Genomic DNA, 20,151 nt, shown 5'->3' with positions numbered 1-20,151 from the left:
ATCAAATTAAAAACGAGTCATTTTTCGTTTTTCCTAGTTGAAATAAAAAAAATATTGACACAGGTCGTTTCTTGTTTTTGAAAAGGAAAAATAAAAACAACCACTTTACGGTGTTGTTTTCAGTGCGAGAAACAAATAAAATCGTATTCTACCGATGCACTTTAAGAACTTTTGAAAACTAAGTTGTTTCATTTGTGATGTAATGGACTTCTTAAAGCAAAACCGTAGCCCGTTTAAACTTCCTCCATGGATGAATTAGACCTGGCTGAAATAGAACATTAGTGCACTGACCTCAAGCAATACTATCCACAAATATTGGCTGATTGGGGTCCGTGTTTACGCGTATGCCGTCCAATCGTTTATCTTTTTTTCATTTTTCAAAGAAAATGAAAAGAAAACAGTACCTTTTTCGATTACCTTTTTTGGTTTTCAAAAAACCGAATGCCCAAAACGTTTGTCCGCCAAGCTCATGCATAAAAGTCATTCACTCAAGATATTCTATCAGACAGTTCCGAGAGCCATGGAATCGGGCGATTGAAAAAAATATGATACTGAAACTCTAGCTGGCCGCACCTGAGCTTAAAGCAATTTGGAGGCCGGAAACTGGGTCAAAAAGTGGCAAAATTAAACGGGCTTCCAGAGTCTCCACGCATTTCCAATGGAGCAAAGACCTAAATACCTAGCTCTAGACAAGAGATTTGGATGCAGCCCACAAACAAAAAATTAACGCATTTATTTATTTAAAAGCGTTTTAATGTCTGTGTGTACGTGTAGCCACCACGGACGTGTATAATAAAATCTGGACTCGCAAAGCCCTTAATCAGCTTATAGAGTCATTGAATCCACTCGCAGCCATTTTACCGAGCCGAATACAAAGCTTTCCTGGTAATGCCCGCCTTTGTTCTTCCTGACGTCAATAGTAGGGAGCCAACCCACGCCTTTGTATTCGGCTCGGTAAAATGGCCGCTGGTTGGCTTCTTTTTCATACAAAGGCGTTGCAAGTCCAGGTTTTTTTTATATACGTCCGTGGTAGCCACGTACACAATCACGTTTTTACATAGCGCCCTCAAGGGAACAAGTTACTAGCGCCCTCAAGAACGAAGTGAAAAGAGGAGCTATGCACGATTAAGAGCGAGCGAGAAGAGATCAAGTAGTACACTACTCATAGTACATACATGTACATCATGATCGCATAGCGTACATGTACGTGTGTGTAGCCAAATTCACATCAAGCAGCGTTTGGTAAAGACCGTGGGTTAAATAATTCTCTTTCTAAAATTCCTTGTTCACTTATGATTATTACGTTCCATCATGTCAATGTGTGTTGTCATAATTGCACGCCTTATCTTACTATGCTGAACATGTAGGCCCATCTCCAGGACAAGGTAACCAGACTATATATGAACAATTATGAAATGAATCGCCTCTTTTAACATCTGGACACCCCTATTTTTCAATCGCTCCAGACTGGGGTCGTGTCTGCTGGACTACCTCTGACCCCACAACGGTCCATCAAAAAAGTAGAGACTCCGCGAAAATGCCTTCTCTGAACCCCGTTTTGCGTGTATGGCTCACTCACCCCATCAAATCATTGATGTACTAATCATGTTAATCTTGACTGTGTTTAGCATCGGTCAAACGATCTCAGCCTGTAGTAAATGAATGGCAGAATTGAAGACGACAAAATCGAAACCAAAATTTTACAGACAGAAACAAACTGGAAATCACCCATATTAAGACATCAATGATCCGATGGAGTGAGTGAGCCATATACGCAAAACAGGGTTCATAGAAGGCGTTTTTGCATTTTTTTTTTTTTTTGATGAACCATTGTGGGGCCAAGGTAGTCCAGTAGACTGGCCCCCAGTCTGGGGCTAGGGCTTCTGCAAAAAGTGAACCATTGAGCTTCTTTTATCGCATCAAACATTGTGTATGGTAATACTTTTATTAAGTGTGCTTATTAAGTGATTAGGGGATTAGTAGTAGGGGATTATGCTACCATGGCTATTGGACAGATTCGCAAGTCTTTAACTGCATGTTTAGAAATTCCCTCCAAGTGAATTCATGCAGTTAAATTTCTGAAGATTCTGAAGAATAAAATGACCCCAGGATAAACTTTCTCCAGTTTTGTTGATAGGCCTTGCTATGTTTTCTAAATGCACTACAGAAACTAGAATCAAGGTCTTCATTTTGTGCAGAATCTTGACGATGGCATAGCAGTGAATCAGTGAGAAGACAGAATGTCCAACCACTCAGGTCCATCATACCTCCCTAAAGGGAGAGGTAGGGGGCGGGGTCGAGGCCAGCCAAGGGGGTGGCAACAAAATACATCAGCTGATGTCCGAGGAAACCCGTGGGTACATGGAAATGGTACGAAAAAGAGGGGAGAAATATCAAGAGGTCAGGACAAACAAAGAGAAGGAAACACAACACGGCAGGCAGGAGGTGAGTTTGGTTTCGTATTCATCAGGAATGGTATTCATGTCATTCATTGTAATAAACATTTGACGAGTCAGTTGTCCATACTTTTTGCATCAGTTGACAGCAGTTACCAATCTCATAATGGAGAACATAATGTAGCACCCACTGAAATTCAGTTATTGGGAAACCTTTATCTGCTCTGTGCGGGAACAAAGGATGGCGTGCTTTTACATAGAAATTATGGTTCTTTGGTAGGAACTTACTGCACAGGTCTATGCATCATTTAAAGGGACACGCAAAGCATGGGCAAGTAATTGTACTGGATTATACATGTATATAGTACAGTCTCGGTCCATGGGTCCAGTGCCCAGTTGAAACTGTTTCCACCAACCTATCTCTTCTTTGCTGATGAGGGGGTGCTTCAAGTCAGAGCAGATTGAAATAAATACAGGCCATTTTTTCATCAACTTTAATGTGGCCTGTACATTGAGATGGCATCAAGTGTTCCACCGTTACTCTAGGATTGCATAAATGTTAACCAGAAAACACTTTCATTTCATTTAAAAATGGAACAATTTGTACAAAAGTACCTCTTCTTCATGCAATTCAAAAGTGGAAGTCAGTCATTACATTGGATATTCATTTACCTTTGTGCTGGCAGCTGATAAACAGCAACCTACAGCTGAAGAACGATTCCTTGAAGCATCTGCTCAGATTCAACAATCAATCCAGAAGCATATAGAAGGCAATGCTGAAAATGAGGATTCATCATCGGAAGAGGAAATGGAGGATAGTGAAATCCTGCAGAGCACATTCAGGATGTATGCAGGCCAGAAAGGTAGATACTGGAATAGTTTGGTACAGTCCATTCAGGATGTATGCAGGCCAGAAAGGTAGATACTGGAATAGTTTGGTACAGTCCATTCAGGATGTATGCAGGCCAGAAAGGTAGATACTGGAATAGTTTGGTACAGTCCATTCAGGATGTATGCAGGCCAGAAAGGTAGATACTGGAATAGTTTGGTACAGTCCATTCAGGATTTATGCAGGCCAGAAAGGTAGATACTGGAATAGTTTGGTACAGTCCATTCCGGATGTATGCAGGCCAGAAAGGTAGATAAGTGGATTAGTTTGGTACAGTCAATTCAGGAAATTGCCTGCATTGGCGCATTTGGCCTCTTTACACGGACATCCATGTATCTGTATGAAAAATTAACTGGAGAGACATGTATGCAGTGACTTCAAAGAATGCATCTTCCTGACATCTTGAACAAGGTCAAAAGCCACATTCGTATTGGGCAAAATTTGGTAAAATGTTACAAGTGCTTACGAACATTCTGTCACATTTATTTTTCTGTGCATCTGCACGTGGATTTCTCACAAGATGTGAAAGTCTTTCTTTTGTCACTTCAAATTTACATTGGTATATCTTCTCCGAATCTCACAAAGGTGCCCTTCAATTATCCATAAATCTGACACTGCATGTGGCTTCAGGGAAGCGCGACATTTTCAAACATTTCTCCAAACATTACCCTACGTGCATATGCATGGAAAACAGCGGAGGTCATATGCCCTGACCCATTCCACATAAAGCAGACGTTTTACATTATACTGTCTGTACTCCCCATGGGGCTCGTGTGTTACATAAAACGGACAAAGTAATGCTTCGGTGACCTATTTCTAAATATTTGGCATTTTCCGATAGTCAAGGAATATCAGGAAATCAGACAACTTGGTCATATGGATGACATGCTTGATTTGAATGTAGCATTCATGTTTATCTTTTGTGACAGATTCCATAGGTTCAGATATCAATTGTTTGTCGTATCTTTTATTGTAATTCTGCATTTCTACTTCCTTAATTCTAACCAGTATGGTATGATTTTGTCGTCTTGATAGATGGCTCTACCAGTGAGTTAGATAGAACTATGCAGTATTTGGTGGATGCTTGTCGTTCAGGAGCCAATGTGTGTCTAGTCTGTATTGGTAAAATCAAACGGTTGGATGCTGTAAGTACCTGACTTTTAAAGAAATATTGTAACTTTTTGCAAACATATAAAGATTGAGATGGAATGTTGAAAGAATTCACAAATGGGTAATCCTGATTGCTTCTCAATGCATTGCCAAACTTGATAAATAATTTTTCCTGAATAAGAAATAGAAATCATACTCATCATTGGATTTACAAGAATTAGGCTCATGTGTATGGATGTGAGTGAACAAAGACTAAATTTGAATCAAGTCACATAAGTAATAGCAGTTCATGCATCTTTGATTTCTCTGTTGCAGATATGGAGTTGCTGCAAGTGCTTTTGTATCCTTCATCTGTCTTGTGTCCAGAAATGGGCAAAAGAGGGCGCCCTTCAGAACAATATGATGCTAGAGGATGATGCTGCAGTGACTAACAGCTCTATGTGGTCATGGTAAGGAAACATTATGCTCAAGACTCGGCTCAGACTTGTGGCCCTGTCAACTCAGCGTGGCTTATACAGCCAATGGTCAACTCAGCGTGGCTTATACAGCCAATGGTCAACTCAGCGTGGCTTATACAGCCAATGGTCAACTCAGACAATCAGTTGGTCTTTGATAGAGTTCATTTAAAAATTGTGTTGATACTTAAAAAGGAAAGTCTAAATTGATCTTTAAAGGCTGTCTGTTGTTCGATCAATTCTTGCCTGGCCACAAGAAACTGACAATGAGCTAATTTAATATTCCAACTGGGTAGGCCCAAAATGAAGCATGAGCAAAGTCACTTCAACACGTGTGTGAGTCTGTCCTATCTGCATGGCTCAACACGGACTCGAATGCGTGCTTTGTTCCTGAAAGCATTGCTGACTGTTGGTGTAATATAGCCTTACTTTTATTTCATCTTTGCAGCCCCAAGTGTCGCTATGAGAGTCCATCTTCAGCTATTCCTAAACGTTACACCTGTTACTGTGGCAAGGTCATTGACCCTCCATTTCATCCTTGGCTTAGTCCACATTCATGTGGAGAGATGTGTGCGAAGCCTCTTCAACCACAGTGTGGCCATAAATGCCTCTTGCTGTGCCATCCAGGTCAGCTAGCAAATATGTCCCAATCTTACCTCTCAGTAACATGATCAAACTTCAACCAAGCCAACATGTAAATCAGGATTTTTCATATATAATTTATTTTAAAAAATTATCAAGGGTTGCTTTTTTTCATTTCCTTACCTCCATAGATAGATTCTTGAGAATCTTGCTATATTATGGATATTCCTGATAACTCAAGACTAGGTTTTTAATATCAGACAAAAACATAACATAAATAAATATTTACAACATTATTGCTAAGGTGTTATTTCTTCTTCATCAGGTCCATGTCCACCGTGTCCCAAGACAGTCCGCTCCCCATGTCACTGTGGACGTCAAACCCCTCAACAACGACGATGTAGCAGCAAGGCCTGGTCATGTGGTCAGCCCTGTAGCAAGATATTATCATGTGGACAACATCAGTGTCTGCAACCATGCCATGCTGGTAATCACAGGTGTAACATTTTCAAGCACATGGGAAATTACAGATGTTACTGAATGACAAAGTAATGGAGTTATCTATGCTTAAGAGGACTTATTTCACTTGAAACACCAGCACCTTTTCCTTAGATAAGCTGAGTCTTTTTTATGAATTTCTTCCTTTTTGCTTGTCAAAAACAATCAAAAGTGATATCAAAGATGACTGGTCTAATGTTGGCTTTGTGCTGAACTTCTCGGTAGCTTTAACGACGTCGAGAATTTCAGCAAAGTAAAACTACGTAGTGTTGCTTTTCCAATAAAATGTAAAACCATCGGAATTGCCATCATTGTACAACAGGTGCATGTGATCCATGTCCCAGGAACAGCAAGCAATCTTGTTTATGTGGTAAAATGAAGACTACAAGGCAATGTGCATCGCCACAGTGGCAATGTGACAGCATCTGCGGCCGTCAATTATCCTGTGGATATCACACCTGTCAGCAGGTGTGTCACTCTGGACCATGTGGAGATTGTCCTAATGCTGGAAAGAGACAGTGTCCATGTGGTAAAACAAGTACGTCATAGAATCCTTCATTTGAACACCTATGGTCTCGAAAGATAGACCATTACTTCTACATGTTCAACAAACATTTCAGACTAATTGTTAGGTTTTCAAATGGAACTGTGTATGGTAAAATCACAGTAACTCACAATCATTGGGTCGTACCTGTATCTCAGATCACTCGACTATTTACCTAGTACCTCTAGTAACAGTTCTTCTAAATCCACAAACTGCTTTCTTGTAGCATCCTCACTACTGCATAATTCTGAATTACAAAATCACAAAAGTCTAGAACCAATAAACTGATACGGATATTAATTCTCCGAGTTTGCTATTTTGGGATCAGGTTTTGAGCTGCCATGTACTGAGACTATCCCCACCTGTGGTGATACATGTGACAAGCTTCTACAATGTGGACTTCATAAATGTACAAGACGATGTCATACAGGTCCCTGTGAAATAGTAAGTACAAAAAAATGTTGGTCACTGGACCTGCTGGCTGACTGTGTGAACCTCTTGTCTTGTAATTTGTACTATTGTATTTTGTCAAGTGGAATTAATATACCTAGTCCCAAAGGTTATTTAACATAAAGAGGCGTCATCTGAATGTATTTTGACTTAGTCTTGTAAAGTTACAGCACAAGACAAGCAGAGCAGGTTGTTCGTAACATAGAATGTGCTAGCTCTTTAGAACCATACAATTCCAAATGAGACTGCTTGGTATTTGGTGTTACTGCAAGCTTCCCATGGATTGATCACCCTAAATTTGAGATAACTCATTCTTCTACCATAGTGTCGTCAATTCAGTGTAAAGAAATGCCGTTGTGGTCAGCGAGAGAAGTCCGTACAATGTCACAAGGAGTATCTCTGTGATTTAAAATGTCAGAAAATGAGGGATTGTAAGCGGCATCAGTGTAAACGAAAGGTGAGTGGACTACCAGAAGGTACAAAAGGAAAATAGTGTTGACATTCTGATCAATAATTTGATCAGATACAAGTTCACAAAGATTTTGTATCTCAGCATTGAATGTTTGCAATTTTCCTTGTCAGTGTTGTGATGGATCATGTCCTCCTTGTGAACAGCCATGTGGTCGACAACTTCCATGCCGAAACCATAAGTGTCCTTCTCAGTGTCATCCAGGTATAATATATTGCTAACGAAGGTGGTTGAGAATTGGAATTGAAATAGACAGAATCCTAAACTCAACATTTGTCCACTGTGTTCTTACTGTCAAGTTAGACATGCAGACCACTTTAAATAAACCAGTACAGTCGAGGAGTTTAGTCAACTGTTTTTCAATGAGTTACTCCTGGTGAAGGCACACTGGAAATCGTACAGAGGCATTCTCACTTGTCACTATTTGTTTAATTTCCAGCAACATCCACACAGCCGACACTGTAGTAACTATTGAATGAACCATTCCAACAAGCAGGTACATTGTTCGTGCATTGCCCTCTTGAGGTCCCCAATACAAATTTTGCCTTGGGCAATCATGTGCTGTCGTTGCCACCATGAGCCGTTATACTGATGAGGTTTGTCGCACTACCTGGGGTTGTATTGAGACTTTTTATTTCACAGTTTTGTTCTCCATTCATGATCTATCAGGTCTATGTTACCCATGCCAAGAGACGCATTACATCAAATGTTTCTGTGGCTCAACATCCATTAGTGTACCATGTGGTCGAGAGAAAGTAACTAAACCGCCAAAATGTAACAAACCCTGCAAGTAAGTTCTGCGCTGAACTGTAATTTAACTTCCAGTTTGGTTAGATAAACTTCATTTTATTACATCTGTTTGTTTGTTCACTTGTGCAGTGCGATCTTTCTAAATTGCGTATTTTCATTTCGAATCCTTTCTCACTTTGATCATTTCCTTCAAATGCATATTTTGGAAACATATCCCTACCCTGAAATTACCTGCACTGTTTTTAGTCTTTGTTCAGTCTCCAATATATTACGACTCTTTGTCCATTCCACAATACCATCATGACTCTATATCGTCCGATTAATTCTTCAGAATCCCCCCTGATTGTCACCATGCTGTCCGTGACCGTCATCGATGTCATTTTCAGCGCTGTCCACCATGTCAACAGATTTGTGGTAAATCCTTACCTCACTGCAATCATCGTTGCCCATGGCAGTGTCATAGTGCAGTACTCGTCAAACAAATTGAGAACAAGGTAGGTTTGTTCATCAGTTTCATTGATGGAGTGACATGTCACATCAGTGCCTTGGAGGAGGCAGGAAAGTGTCTGGTTGTCCTGGTAACACTCTCACTTTCATTTATTTATTTTTTTATTGTATTTGAAATGAATCAGCATTGTTGTCCTTCCAACAGCAAGTGAGTTCGATTCTTTCATCATTTTGATAGTTGCTATTTCATGTTGCTTTGACAGGATATTGATAGTTTTCTTTCCTTTGTTGTGATACCAAACACCTGTTGTAGGGTGCAAGGACGGCACCCTGGGAACCTCTGCCTAAATCTCACCTGACTGTCATGGATAAACCATGCCCACCATGTCAAGTACCGATACCCACTGAGTGTTTGGGAAAACATGAGGTAAAATGAATGGATTTTCTCAATGTTAGCTTGCTTGGCGAGCGGGCCAAGCTTATATCAATGAAATATCAATAGACTGAAGGTCAACAGTGACATAATGTACAGCAGGTTTGTGTGGCTCTCTGATGCATACTGTTTATGCAACATGTCAGTAAGTTTCCAGTTCACAGAACCCTCTGAAATCAGCATAAAATAAAGAGGAATTTACAGAGCTCTTCAGTATTTTTAGTTCATAATTTGAGGTGGTTTTGTAAATTGAAGAACTTTAAAGACGCCGTAATTGTATTCAGAGTTACATACCTGTTTTCTCTGTCCATGTACCTCCTGACATCTGGGTGTCATCGGTCTGGATTTTTGTCCTGATAGGTACAAGATCTACCGTGTACCTTTGCTCGTCCATTTTCATGTAAGAAGAAGTGTGGACGATTGTTAGCTTGTGGAAATCATTATTGTGCGTTGGAATGTCACATCGTTACTGGAGCCGAGGATGAAACCAAGGTATATGTGAGCAGTAGAATCATTTCACAGTCCATTCAACATCATCATGGGCATTTATGTGGCTAGAGCATTCATTTCAATGAACAACTGATGATAGGCACCAGGTGGTCATAAAAATAAAGTTTCTGTAGATTTACAGTTTACTTTACTTGAATACCTTCCACATTTTGACCATTTTTGTCTGTTCAAGTCTTCCTGGCTTACTCTCTAAGCATTTGATGTGGTTTTCCGTTTAGTTTGGTACTCAATGTCAACAGTGTGATGAGGGTTGCAGTAAGCCAAGACCTATAGGCTGCCCTCATACGTGTACCAAACCATGCCATCCAGAACCGTGTCCACCATGTAAGCAGAGTGTTCGACAACGATGTCATTGTACCATGATGCTGTTACACATTGAATGCTGGTAAGCAGTTATTGATTTAAGCCATGCTGTAACCACTTGCTAACATTGTTATAATTGGCCAAAAATTTGACTTCCACAAAGACAAGATATATGTGTGTCCACTGATTCAAATACAGCTACTTGCAACAAATGCCGACTCTTTTAAGTAACAGGTGCAATATTTCTTACCATAGCCACATAAATTGCAACATTGTGAAGCCCCTACCATGAAGCAATGTTGGCTGCATCATAGGCTATGTACATAAAGTTCAGTGCATGGTCCATTTCCCCAGATTTCTTCGACACAGCGTGCATATACAAAAATTATCAGGAGATTTAACATCGGCCGTTGAAGGCTCAAAGTAACAGTGAGCATTACAACCTGTCAGCGTCACTATGAATATAGATATTACCTGACCATATTTGACTAAGTGATTACTGTACCCACTGATGTGAGCATTCATCAATTTATGTATTCATGCTTGCTGGTACAACGCAAATATTATAATTCAATGTTGCAGTGAGGATTTGGAAATATTTCAAGGAATTTTTGGAAGATCACGATGGTCAATGTCGGTGCATTCTATTGCATGTTCTTTCAGTGTATCAAAATCAAGTTACACCTGTAGATGAGTGAATGTTATCCTTTATGGTACCGTCATTGTATTTCGCAGCAAATGGACGTCTGCTGGTAATGATGAAAAGGCTAGACTGGCATCCTGTCAAGGTGCTTGTACCAAGCTTCTATCATGCTCTCATCTATGCAGTAAAACCTGTCATCAAGGAGATTGCTCAACACCTGAAGAATGTTCTCACAAAGTAGCCGTCAGATGTCTATGTAAAAGAAGGAAGAAGGTGAGATCACGTTGCTTTATTGTGGCTTACCTGATCACCGTCTGGAGAAAACCATTCCATGTCAAGATCACTTGTTTTGTGAGTAGGGGGAACATGCCATTCAGGGTGCATCTGAAATAAAAACATTAGTTGAAATGTGACACATTATCTCGTGTTTAGAAAGCATGTTTCATCATAATCTCAATTTTGCACAGAACAGAATGGAGGTGAATTAATTTGATTTAAAGGGCAAAATACAATGACAATGTTACAGCTTGAGTATGTTGTTTTGGATCAGGATTTTCCTTGCAAAGATGTGAAGGGAGGTCAAGTCAAGGTCGAGTGTGATGCTTCTTGCAAGCAAGCAATAGCCAAACAAGAGAAGAAGAAAGAAGAGGAGAAACTTCAGAAAGAAGAGCAGGATAAGGCGAGGCAGCAGGTGAGTTAGAAGATAGTCCTTCATTGCCTTGCATGTGATTCCAACTGATTACTCATCAGGTGAGCAGTTACAACGCAAGGTCAACAAATTTCATGTTTCATCATTTCACATGCTAGACTCTCGAGTCACATTAAAAATGTACAAAGGTTCAATGGTCACTACAATGTTGAAGAAGTCAAGGCCAACACAGGATGTTTCTCAGCTTGATATCAAAGTTAGACGGGCAGGAACATCAGGATAGTAGAGAATTGTAAAGACAAGCAACCATGATCAAAGTCCTCTGACATGGCATTCAGACACCTATCATTAAACAAAGTGAAAATGACCTTACCTTTGACAAGCTGTACTTCCCTGACAAGGAAGAGATACTTGGTTACCGAAGGTTTGTGCACATTCGTATCTTAGACTTAATTCAGTGTCGTCATTTTATACGCCATGCAGAGAGACCTGGAGGAATACGAACGTTTAACGAAAGGCAAGAAACGTCGAGAGCGACGGAGAAAGGAAGACATTGTGCATCCAAGCTTCTGGCAAAAACACAAGAAACTTATTCTGGTGTTATTTCCAGTTACCATTGTTGCAGCTGTTCTACTCTATGGTTTGTTGTGGGATTAAGTACATTCCAGATCAAAGATTTTCAAGCACAGATGTTGTATCTTAATTATTTGGTCAAACGGTATTGGTATTTATGGTGGTGGTTTTCTGCTTTTTCTCCGTTCCCAAGCGTCAGTTTCATGAAGTCAGTCTGCTAAGTTCAGACCCTTTGGGTCCAGGCAGCTCCACTTTCCACCAAAAGAAATTTCAAATTATCTAAGACCAAAGTTGCAGTAAACATTTCATAAATTACCGTGGGGACTGCACAAAATAACAGAGACATAGCCCAGTTGTGGAAGACCTACCAGTGAATGGACAACATTAACATGTTGCCTTCACAGCTAGGTGGAACAGCGCCCTCTATAGATATAGTTATATTAAGCACAAAACAGTAATGGTGGCAGTAAGATAACCAAGAATGGATAGGATTGTTTTCTTTTGGAGAAATGGTTTGGAACCTGTACATCTTGGCCGAGATGAATTTAGATCTTAAGCCATTCATTGTTCCCAGATTTCAGAGGCTAACGTATACCATGCTGATGTTTCACCCTCATGCAAAAAATCTGTCCTGCTATACATGGACATGTAGTTTCATCTTTTTTATTACTCAATTTAGAATTTCGTCTGAACCCAAAAATAAACTATTCAAAATTGTTTCAGAAAGTAACCTAGTAAAGTTATCAAGTTCCAAATTGTATGTGACCAGCTCCAACAAAACGAGTCTTAAGATCTTTTTTTTTTTCAGTAATACATGTATGTAGTTTGCATTAGACCAAACTGAACTCCTCGTTTTGATGCGTCACTCAATATTTCCATTGTGCAAGATTCTTGTAAAGGCCTTTTACTCACCAGTGACTTTGGCATTATTAGGTGGGGCACATATTTGGAAAACATGGGAGTTTTAGTTTACACACGGATGCAACTATCGTCCCAAAGATTCTGTGTTTCCATATTCTAAGGAGCATGTTTTCTGGAATCTTGTTCGTTGCTCATTAGAAACTGCAGTATTTTTTTGACCTGTAGCGGGTTCATTTTCACCCTCTTTTAATGCATTTACAACTGATATGACACACCTCTCTGTTGACTCTGCGGTATGGTCAAACGTTGCACCTCAGATGTAACCCCATTAGTTTATCTCATTGGCAATTCTTTACCAACTGAAAGCACTGTACTTACACTGCAGCAAAGGCAACACAGTTTCAATGAACTGAATGTATGCATGTATTAGAAACCTTGCTTCTGGTAAAAAAAAAAAAAAACTGCAACCAGTGTTTTGTATGATGGCAGAGCTATTAAACACATGGGGTCGGCACGAAGTCCCCACAGACCGTACACTCCAATTAACCGCTTTTGTCAGCTCCATAGACAAAGCGCAGTTACCGGCCCCAGTCTTGAAGACCCTAGACATACTTTGTACACAGTGATCGCCACCGCCAGGTAGCTTGTAAACCACAGACTTGCTGTGTTTCATTGCGGCATACTGGAGTAAATAAATGATGGAAAAGATGCACAAAGAAGATGTGCAGTTCTCTTCAGCAGTCCTCAGGAGTCAGTGAGTGATCCTTGCAGATGCGCTCGAAAATTCCCAATCTGTGGTGTTTATTTGGTAAAAATCAGACGTTTTAAAGTCAGTTATGACGTTTTGTGGTTCTGGCGGTAGAGAACATATACCCAAAATATAAACTGCGATATTTCTATCACAATTCGAATTCCTAGTGGTAGCAACTCCCAGCATTCCTTTAAGCCTGCAAGCAACGCGTAACTTGATGTGTCCTTGCAGTGGCCACCATTGACCCTTTCGGTCTCTGTATGTGCTTCTTCCTCGTGTTCAATAGCTCCACATGATACATGTACACTTCTATAAATACGCAATGTCATCAGACAGTGCCTTCAATTGGTCAGAGCCAAACGCCAGGCAGGTGTCATCTGCACATGACAAAGCTAGCCTTCTTATTCAGATTTTTCAGTCAAAACAAATTTTATGGAATCATCGACTTTCATTAAAAAGTATGAAACAACCATGATATTTACACATTATAAAAATCTCAATAACAATGGAGTTTGCTAAAATGTATGGAAATACGGGAAAGAAACCAACAGATATGTAGTTACCTCTCAAAAATTGCATTATGGCTTTTTGAACAGTTGAAGTAGAAGAGACATACATCATGATTTTATCAAAGGAGTTTTACAGTAGAACTGTGGCCTGGCAAGTCAACAGCCTATCAACAGTAAAGTGTACGAGATAGATTTGACCATGTACACATTGATGATTCTCTTGAAGAAGACTGAATTTAGTCCATGGAAACTTTCCACTTGTAGCCCGATTGTCAAACTGTAGATACGAACAGTGATTGAATACAACAGACTCTGGTTATTTCCTATGCAATTACACAACCATTCAACACCTGCTATCTAGGGGCCACTACCGATAGTCTCTTAACACCCACACTGGTACATGTATGATATGTACGTCATTCGTACAGCAATCTGTATTAAAAACACCAACAATGGTTCACTTGCACTCATGTTTTGATTTGGAATCTGAAACAAAAGAGCTGAACAAATTCAAACACAAACATGTCAACTATTTTGGACGTAACAATTCTTGTAGCTTATGTCCATATTTACACATTCATTAACAGTGATGTTGCCCTGTAGTTCTAGATTTTATGTTGTTTCCATGAATGCCTCTATGCTATCTACTTTTACGTATACCCCGGCATAATTGATAGTTCCTATCTGGCAGTCAAAACCAAGCATGTCGTCAAAGTGTTTCCTTCAGTAACAATACTGCAGTTGTATGTAAACTTGAAATAAACCAAAGCATGTTGCAAGTATATTCATTAGTTTGGAATTCGGGCTTAAAACCCTCCAAGTGTGGTGGCCTATGAATTCAAACTGTGTGCATGCCTCTTCCCAAACTGCAACTCAAAGATGACAGGTTTGGAGTAATGTGCATTCTTATATTCAAGTGTTATTCATTAACAAAGTTACTACTGTTACCTGTATTGCTAAGCTGGAAGAAACTCCTTTTTGGATGTGGCGATCACATTACTCAGTGTATTTTCTCAGTTCAATTTCAAGACCTTACGCAACAAGTTCAATAAATATAGACTGAGGATCTGATCACTTCAGCTTCAAACAGTTTGAAAGACTACATGTATGTTGGTTTTCAAGGGGATTTTTGAGCTACTTTAAGCTGCTGCATATAACATGTTCATCATACAAAGCATCTGTAACTTCAATTCATTGAATGACAATAATTATCCAGGGGGGCATTATTGTTTGAGAATGTTTCAGAATTTAACTATCTGCTACCCATTCTTTGTCAAGAATAATCAGCTGGTAGGTTTTTATAAACTCACCACTCCAACCAAAACCTTTTTTCAAAGCTTTTCACCACTAAATATTCATCTTCAGCAATATGTACAATCTGCCTGGAATCGTGTTCACCAATTTGTCAACTAGCATTTCATGTAGATTCTAACAGAATTAGACAATTCTGTTGGGTTCAGTCAATAATTATTAAAAACTAACCACAAAAATTGAATGCCGTCTCTATAGTTCTTGACTTTTCCCACAGATACGAGTGGCTGCAGTACGTCACCTCAGTAATGAAGACCAAAAAACCTGACTAGAAATCTAGAATAAGTCGAAACCTTTAACTATCCTTTCATCAGGATAACTGTTCAGTATTTCAATGTCCATTTTGTCTTTATGAGACCAAATTGAAATGTGATACTTGGAGGCAAAGTGTCCAGAGGAAGGAAAAATTATTTCTCAATGAATCCGATACCTTCGACAATTTACAATTACGTACACTGAATAAAGTTTACGAAACCCATTAATGTTTATGAACACATAGGGCTTGTGGTTTGACCTCCATCTAATCTATGTGAGTATCTAATCTACTCACATTTGAGAGAACTTTCATACATATTTACAAAGTCAACCAAATCTCACTTTAGGCAATTGAACCATACTTCACTTTAAAATTGTACAAGTATAGTTACATAACATAAAAATAAAATTTCTTTTTATGTTTCAACTCGCTCCCCACACACAACATCTCTCTCAGTGTCAGTTCATTTCTTTTTACAAATGGAATTATTTTGGCAGCAAAATATTAATATCCCAGGCAAGCAATTCTTATTTCCAGAAGTTAAATAAATTTTCTGCACTGCAGTGCGAAATCCAAGAAATACTAGGTTTTCCTGTACACTTTGAAAGGCCTTTAGTACATTTGGATATTCCTTTGGGGGAGGTGTCAAGTGGCAGAAGTGCAAAATGTCCAAATAGACACCCTGAAAGCTACGAATGACGTTTGTTTTCTCACTGCAGCTTTTCGACAGCAAAAGCAGTACACTGAGAAAACTTCTTGAAAACTTCCATATGAAACTTTCCTTAACAGTGTCAATAACTGGCTAAAAGAATAACAGCTAGATGAGTGATCAAACATAAGACTAAATAAGCACGTCGTTATTGCATAGGTCTTTGTATTGTCAGAGATCTTTAATATGTGCTCACTGTCTTTTTGGAATATTGGGATTGTAAACCTGACGTCACTCAATACACCAGTTTGCAGCATGGACTTGGCACCACTATAATATGCAGACAGCTACACCAAGGTGGCACATCCAATGGTTACACCTGAGTCAGCCTGAATGGCCACATCCTACAGCCAAGGCTAATAACGGGTAAGAACCTAAATGTACATGTACTACCATCCATCTATCAACACAATACACAGTGGTACCCATGATATGGAGTGATTTCCTTGCAATACTGTACATTCCTATTATTCAGCTACATTCCACCTCGGTGATGTTCTTGGGAATTTCACAGAATTTGTAGACAAGCCTCTGTCCATCCACCTTTGCTAGAATACCTCGTTGATAGTAGTATCTGTCAAGACAAGAAATAGCTTTGCATGCCAGTACAGGTGAAAGGATGTTGGGGCAGTATTCCATGTCTGGTAACGTTCACAATATCAAATATATTGGATTTGTCAGCCTATACTTGACTTTGTAGCATTGAACTCTTCCAAACCTAGAACATAGACTTCCTTGTGTTTTCTCTCAAGGAACTCTTAGCTAGACTGCAGTCTGGAGTTGAAATTTCTATTCTTTGGCTTCTAGGAACCACCTGATCAAAAATGAACAGACCCCGATCATGAAAATGTTCTGGGATTTCTTATCCCATCCAATAATTATAAATTTACCTTATAGGTCATTCTACAAATTTGGGGGCCAATTTTTCCGTGTCCCTGTCACATCTGACATACGATTTGTAAGTTCACAACACATGCTTTAATTTCCAAGAGTAAAGAATTAATGCAAATTACCTGCCAAACAAATAGAGATACAAGTAGTTTGAAATCAATTCCAAGGATATTTCCCTGTCAAATCACACAGGTCAGGGACACAAAAATGTCACACTTTTAGACCCCAAATTTTGAATGACCCTTATGCCTGATCAAGTTCCTGAAATCAACAACCAAAAAACTTTCAGACAACAAATCTAGTCCTCCGTATCCACATAAGGCATATTAAAAAAGGAAGACATGTAGAATTGATGCATGATATTGGCACAATAGATCAGGAATCTGCATAGGTTGGGCAACTATAGAGACAATGACAAGCCTATTGGTTCGACCTATTGTGATCTCAGCTGTCATTCCTATTTCATGCAAGTAATTAATGAGACTACCCAGTGAAGAGTTCTAATTGCTTCTAGAGCCCTTCATCTGACCTCTCACCTTAATGCCCTGCCCATTGTTTCATAGTTCATGTCTGGCTTGTTTTTGTGCTGACCCCATAACTTTGACACTGCTTTGGAGTCCACTAACTTGAAGATGCCTTCTTCCCTGTTGGTCCATTTGATAAAACGTGGACATGTTTCCACGTTTTGAAGAAGTTCCAGGAGGAACTCCCAGAGGTAGGTGGTATGACCTGAAAATGAAAATTAAATATGACTTGAAACGTCAAACAACCACATATTATGATCTGCAGATCACCAATGACTCCCTGAACACAAAATATTTAGACTTCCAGAGCAGTTCTTGACACTGCTGTAAAAGATTCATGTACACAAAAGCAAATGATATAGTGTCAAATTGCATGAAAAATTCATCATACAAACTGTCAACAAGTCAATTTGTACAGTGAAGTCTGCAATTTAAATATGGAATCCAAAATGGCTAGTTACCAAAATTATAGAGTCCTAAATCAGTCGAAGTAGGGCAAAGAAAAAAGTTGTTTTATAGAAAACAATACACCTTGACAATCTATCTTGATAATTAACAATGTGATGTTAATTCTGAATGACAAACTCTCAACATGTTGGCAACGATCCAAATGAGGCACAGTATCATATAAACAGATATGAAAATTCCATCAACAGATATGAAACAACAACCTTTACATTATCCACATCATGAAAATGGTATGAAACTAGGGCTAATGTCCCCTAGGTTGTACAATGCAAAATGAGAATACAAATAACATAAAATGTTGTTGAATCATGTCTTACTTTCTCGGGTTTTTCTTTTGCTGCATGATGACTGTACATGTAAGTCATCAGGTGACCTTGGCTTGGATTTCCGACCTAGTATGAAGAAAACGAGAATTATTCAATGTTGAGAAGCTATCACTTCACAAATGACCTCATCGGTAACACAGCCTTGACTACATGTGCATCGAACCCCTACCATACACAAGTAGACTGCAATAAATTTAAGGTGTTTAATTAGTCCGAAGCTTTGATCATCTTTTATTACCAGACATTTTTGCCACACGGTATCCTTGATCTCCCTGAATCTGCCTCTCTGTAGTCACCTTGAGACAGTTTGCTCTATTCCAAGTGCAATGCTAAATCTACAACTTACTCTTTTTACTTGGTTTCTTGCTGTAATTGTGTGTTATCTCTGGGGAGTATGGCACCTGTACTTCACTCACTGAATCACTTTCTAGCTCCACCTCATAGTCAGGTATCATGCTAACTATCACAGAAGGGTCTTGGTGAGTATCTAAAACAAACAAAAATGCTCATTCAATGCCACAACCACATTTTATACATTGAAAGATCTCACTAAATCTACCATATTTAAAAAGCCTCAAAGCATCTAAAGAGAGAATAAGTTTTATACAATCAGTTTTGTTCGTGTCAAATGATCCCTCCACTCAGTTCCTGTAATTACCTGTAAATCTAACCAATCAATGTTTTCATGCATTTGTGCACATGTATTTTCCATTTGAACAGGGAATACATGGCTACATGTAAGTGACTGTGTGACAGTTACAATTTAACTTCACCTGATGAGTTTCTGAGGCTCTGCATATGAATTTATGCATGGAGACATTCTCTCTGAACTGAAGGCATGCAAGGTTGTTTCATTCAATACCTTTAAGTTTGGTTTTTGATTTACCTGGTTGATGGCATGAAGTGGCAAGAACGGAGTCATTTTCTTGAGCGTCTGGAATGATCATTTAAAAAGGAACTCCTCATTAACTACCAACAAAACATTTGTTCTATGTGCCATGTAGGGCAACATGTAGAATAAGATACCTAATGTATATTACCTCTTTCTGTTATCATTCACAACCCCAGTGTTAGCCAAATCTGTATTATATTATTAAATTTTACGTATACTTGTATAGGAGAAAACTGTTTCTCTTTTGAATGTTTGTTTTTGTTCTTCCAACCCATTTATAAGAACTTGGTTATACAAATAACAAAGCAAGTTGGCAAGACCTACAATCTTGCTATACTTCTTTGTTTCTGAAGTGTTCTTGCAAACATGGGATAATTACTAAGGTAAGTACCGGAACATGTACCTGTTTGAGTGGGATCAGCCTCTTTATCTGATGCTACCCCACTGTCTGCTGGGCTTGGTGGGAGGGAACCTACACAAACAAATATCAAACACAATAACATTCAATTCTCAAAGTTAAGACATCATCACTAAGGGATCCCCTTGCATGTAACCAAATTATGAATGCAGGGTATGGGCTGTCAGTAAATAAATTATTACAAACTCTGGCTTTCATCTTGAAGAGAGATCTTCCTTGACAAAGAATGGCAAAACAATGTGGCTGATTACAAAGGATACATTATGTCAACGTTGTGGGTTAGGTCTTGTACAAAGCACAATAAGTGTAAAAAATACCGGAACATATTTTTGAGAAATGGAAAGCATACATGTCTTTTTAATTGAATGTGTTTTTAAATCTAATGTTATTTAATTTACAAAATAGCTTTTTAAAAATTTCTAATGCATTTCTCAATTTTTCTATTTTTCTATATAAACATGTAGCACTTAATGTAGCCTACGAAAAGTATCTCATTAGTTATAATTGAAATTGTATGTTTTAAATGATATCCAG

General features: G+C 38.9%; 3 protein-coding genes across 20 annotated transcripts in view; 1 reads left to right on the top strand and 2 right to left on the bottom strand.

Moving 5' to 3' along the window:
• Positions 1-5,740, bottom strand: part of ofd1 (OFD1 centriole and centriolar satellite protein) — a 197,881-nt gene extending 192,141 nt beyond the window's left edge. For all 7 annotated transcript variants that reach the window (XR_015424319.1, XR_015424317.1, XR_015424318.1 and 4 more), the window contains exon 1: positions 5,722-5,740. Coding sequence is in view for 2 of the 7 variants with exons in the window: in XM_087132892.1 (XP_086989018.1) it covers positions 5,722-5,726 (5 nt within the window). In the remaining 5 variants the exon portion in view is untranslated. The remainder of the gene's footprint in view (positions 1-5,721) is intronic.
• nfxl1 (nuclear transcription factor, X-box binding like 1) lies at positions 1,099-14,909 on the top strand. Of its 8 annotated transcripts, none has more exons than XM_087132896.1 (19): positions 1,099-1,242; positions 2,199-2,445; positions 3,083-3,259; positions 4,321-4,430; positions 4,711-4,844; positions 5,299-5,477; positions 5,758-5,919; positions 6,253-6,468; positions 6,803-6,918; positions 7,250-7,381; positions 7,507-7,597; positions 8,063-8,183; positions 8,475-8,637; positions 8,904-9,017; positions 9,384-9,515; positions 9,752-9,918; positions 10,572-10,752; positions 11,030-11,170; positions 11,612-14,909. In XM_087132896.1, exons 2-19 carry the CDS (start codon positions 2,241-2,243, stop codon positions 11,783-11,785), a joined length of 2,715 nt encoding a protein of 904 aa, XP_086989022.1. In that variant the 5' UTR covers positions 1,099-1,242; positions 2,199-2,240; the 3' UTR covers positions 11,786-14,909. The 8 variants fall into 8 exon arrangements, with proteins under 8 accessions (XP_086989022.1, XP_086989024.1, XP_086989020.1 ...); XM_087132898.1 differs by having other exon boundaries at positions 1,132-1,242; positions 2,168-2,445; XM_087132894.1 differs by having other exon boundaries at positions 1,140-1,385.
• LOC110985944 (uncharacterized) overlaps positions 12,349-20,151 on the bottom strand; it is a 31,450-nt gene continuing 23,647 nt past the window's right edge. For all 5 annotated transcript variants that reach the window (XM_022247428.2, XM_087132902.1, XM_022247429.2 and 2 more), the window contains 6 exons: positions 19,603-19,671; positions 19,194-19,241; positions 18,654-18,794; positions 18,299-18,373; positions 17,526-17,718; positions 12,349-16,672 (listed from right to left, as the gene is read on the bottom strand). In XM_022247428.2, coding sequence (XP_022103120.2) covers positions 16,570-16,672; positions 17,526-17,718; positions 18,299-18,373; positions 18,654-18,794; positions 19,194-19,241; positions 19,603-19,671 — 629 coding nt within the window. In that variant the 3' untranslated portion in view covers positions 12,349-16,569. The remainder of the gene's footprint in view (positions 16,673-17,525; positions 17,719-18,298; positions 18,374-18,653; positions 18,795-19,193; positions 19,242-19,602; positions 19,672-20,151) is intronic.

Source organism: Acanthaster planci, linkage group LG02, assembly GCF_054643075.1.
Source record: "Acanthaster planci isolate LZ-2023a linkage group LG02, COTS_SCS, whole genome shotgun sequence".
NCBI lineage: Eukaryota > Metazoa > Echinodermata > Asteroidea > Valvatida > Acanthasteridae > Acanthaster > Acanthaster planci.
The sequence above is the reverse complement of the archived record's forward strand: the minus strand, read 5'-3'. Positions and strand labels throughout refer to the sequence as shown.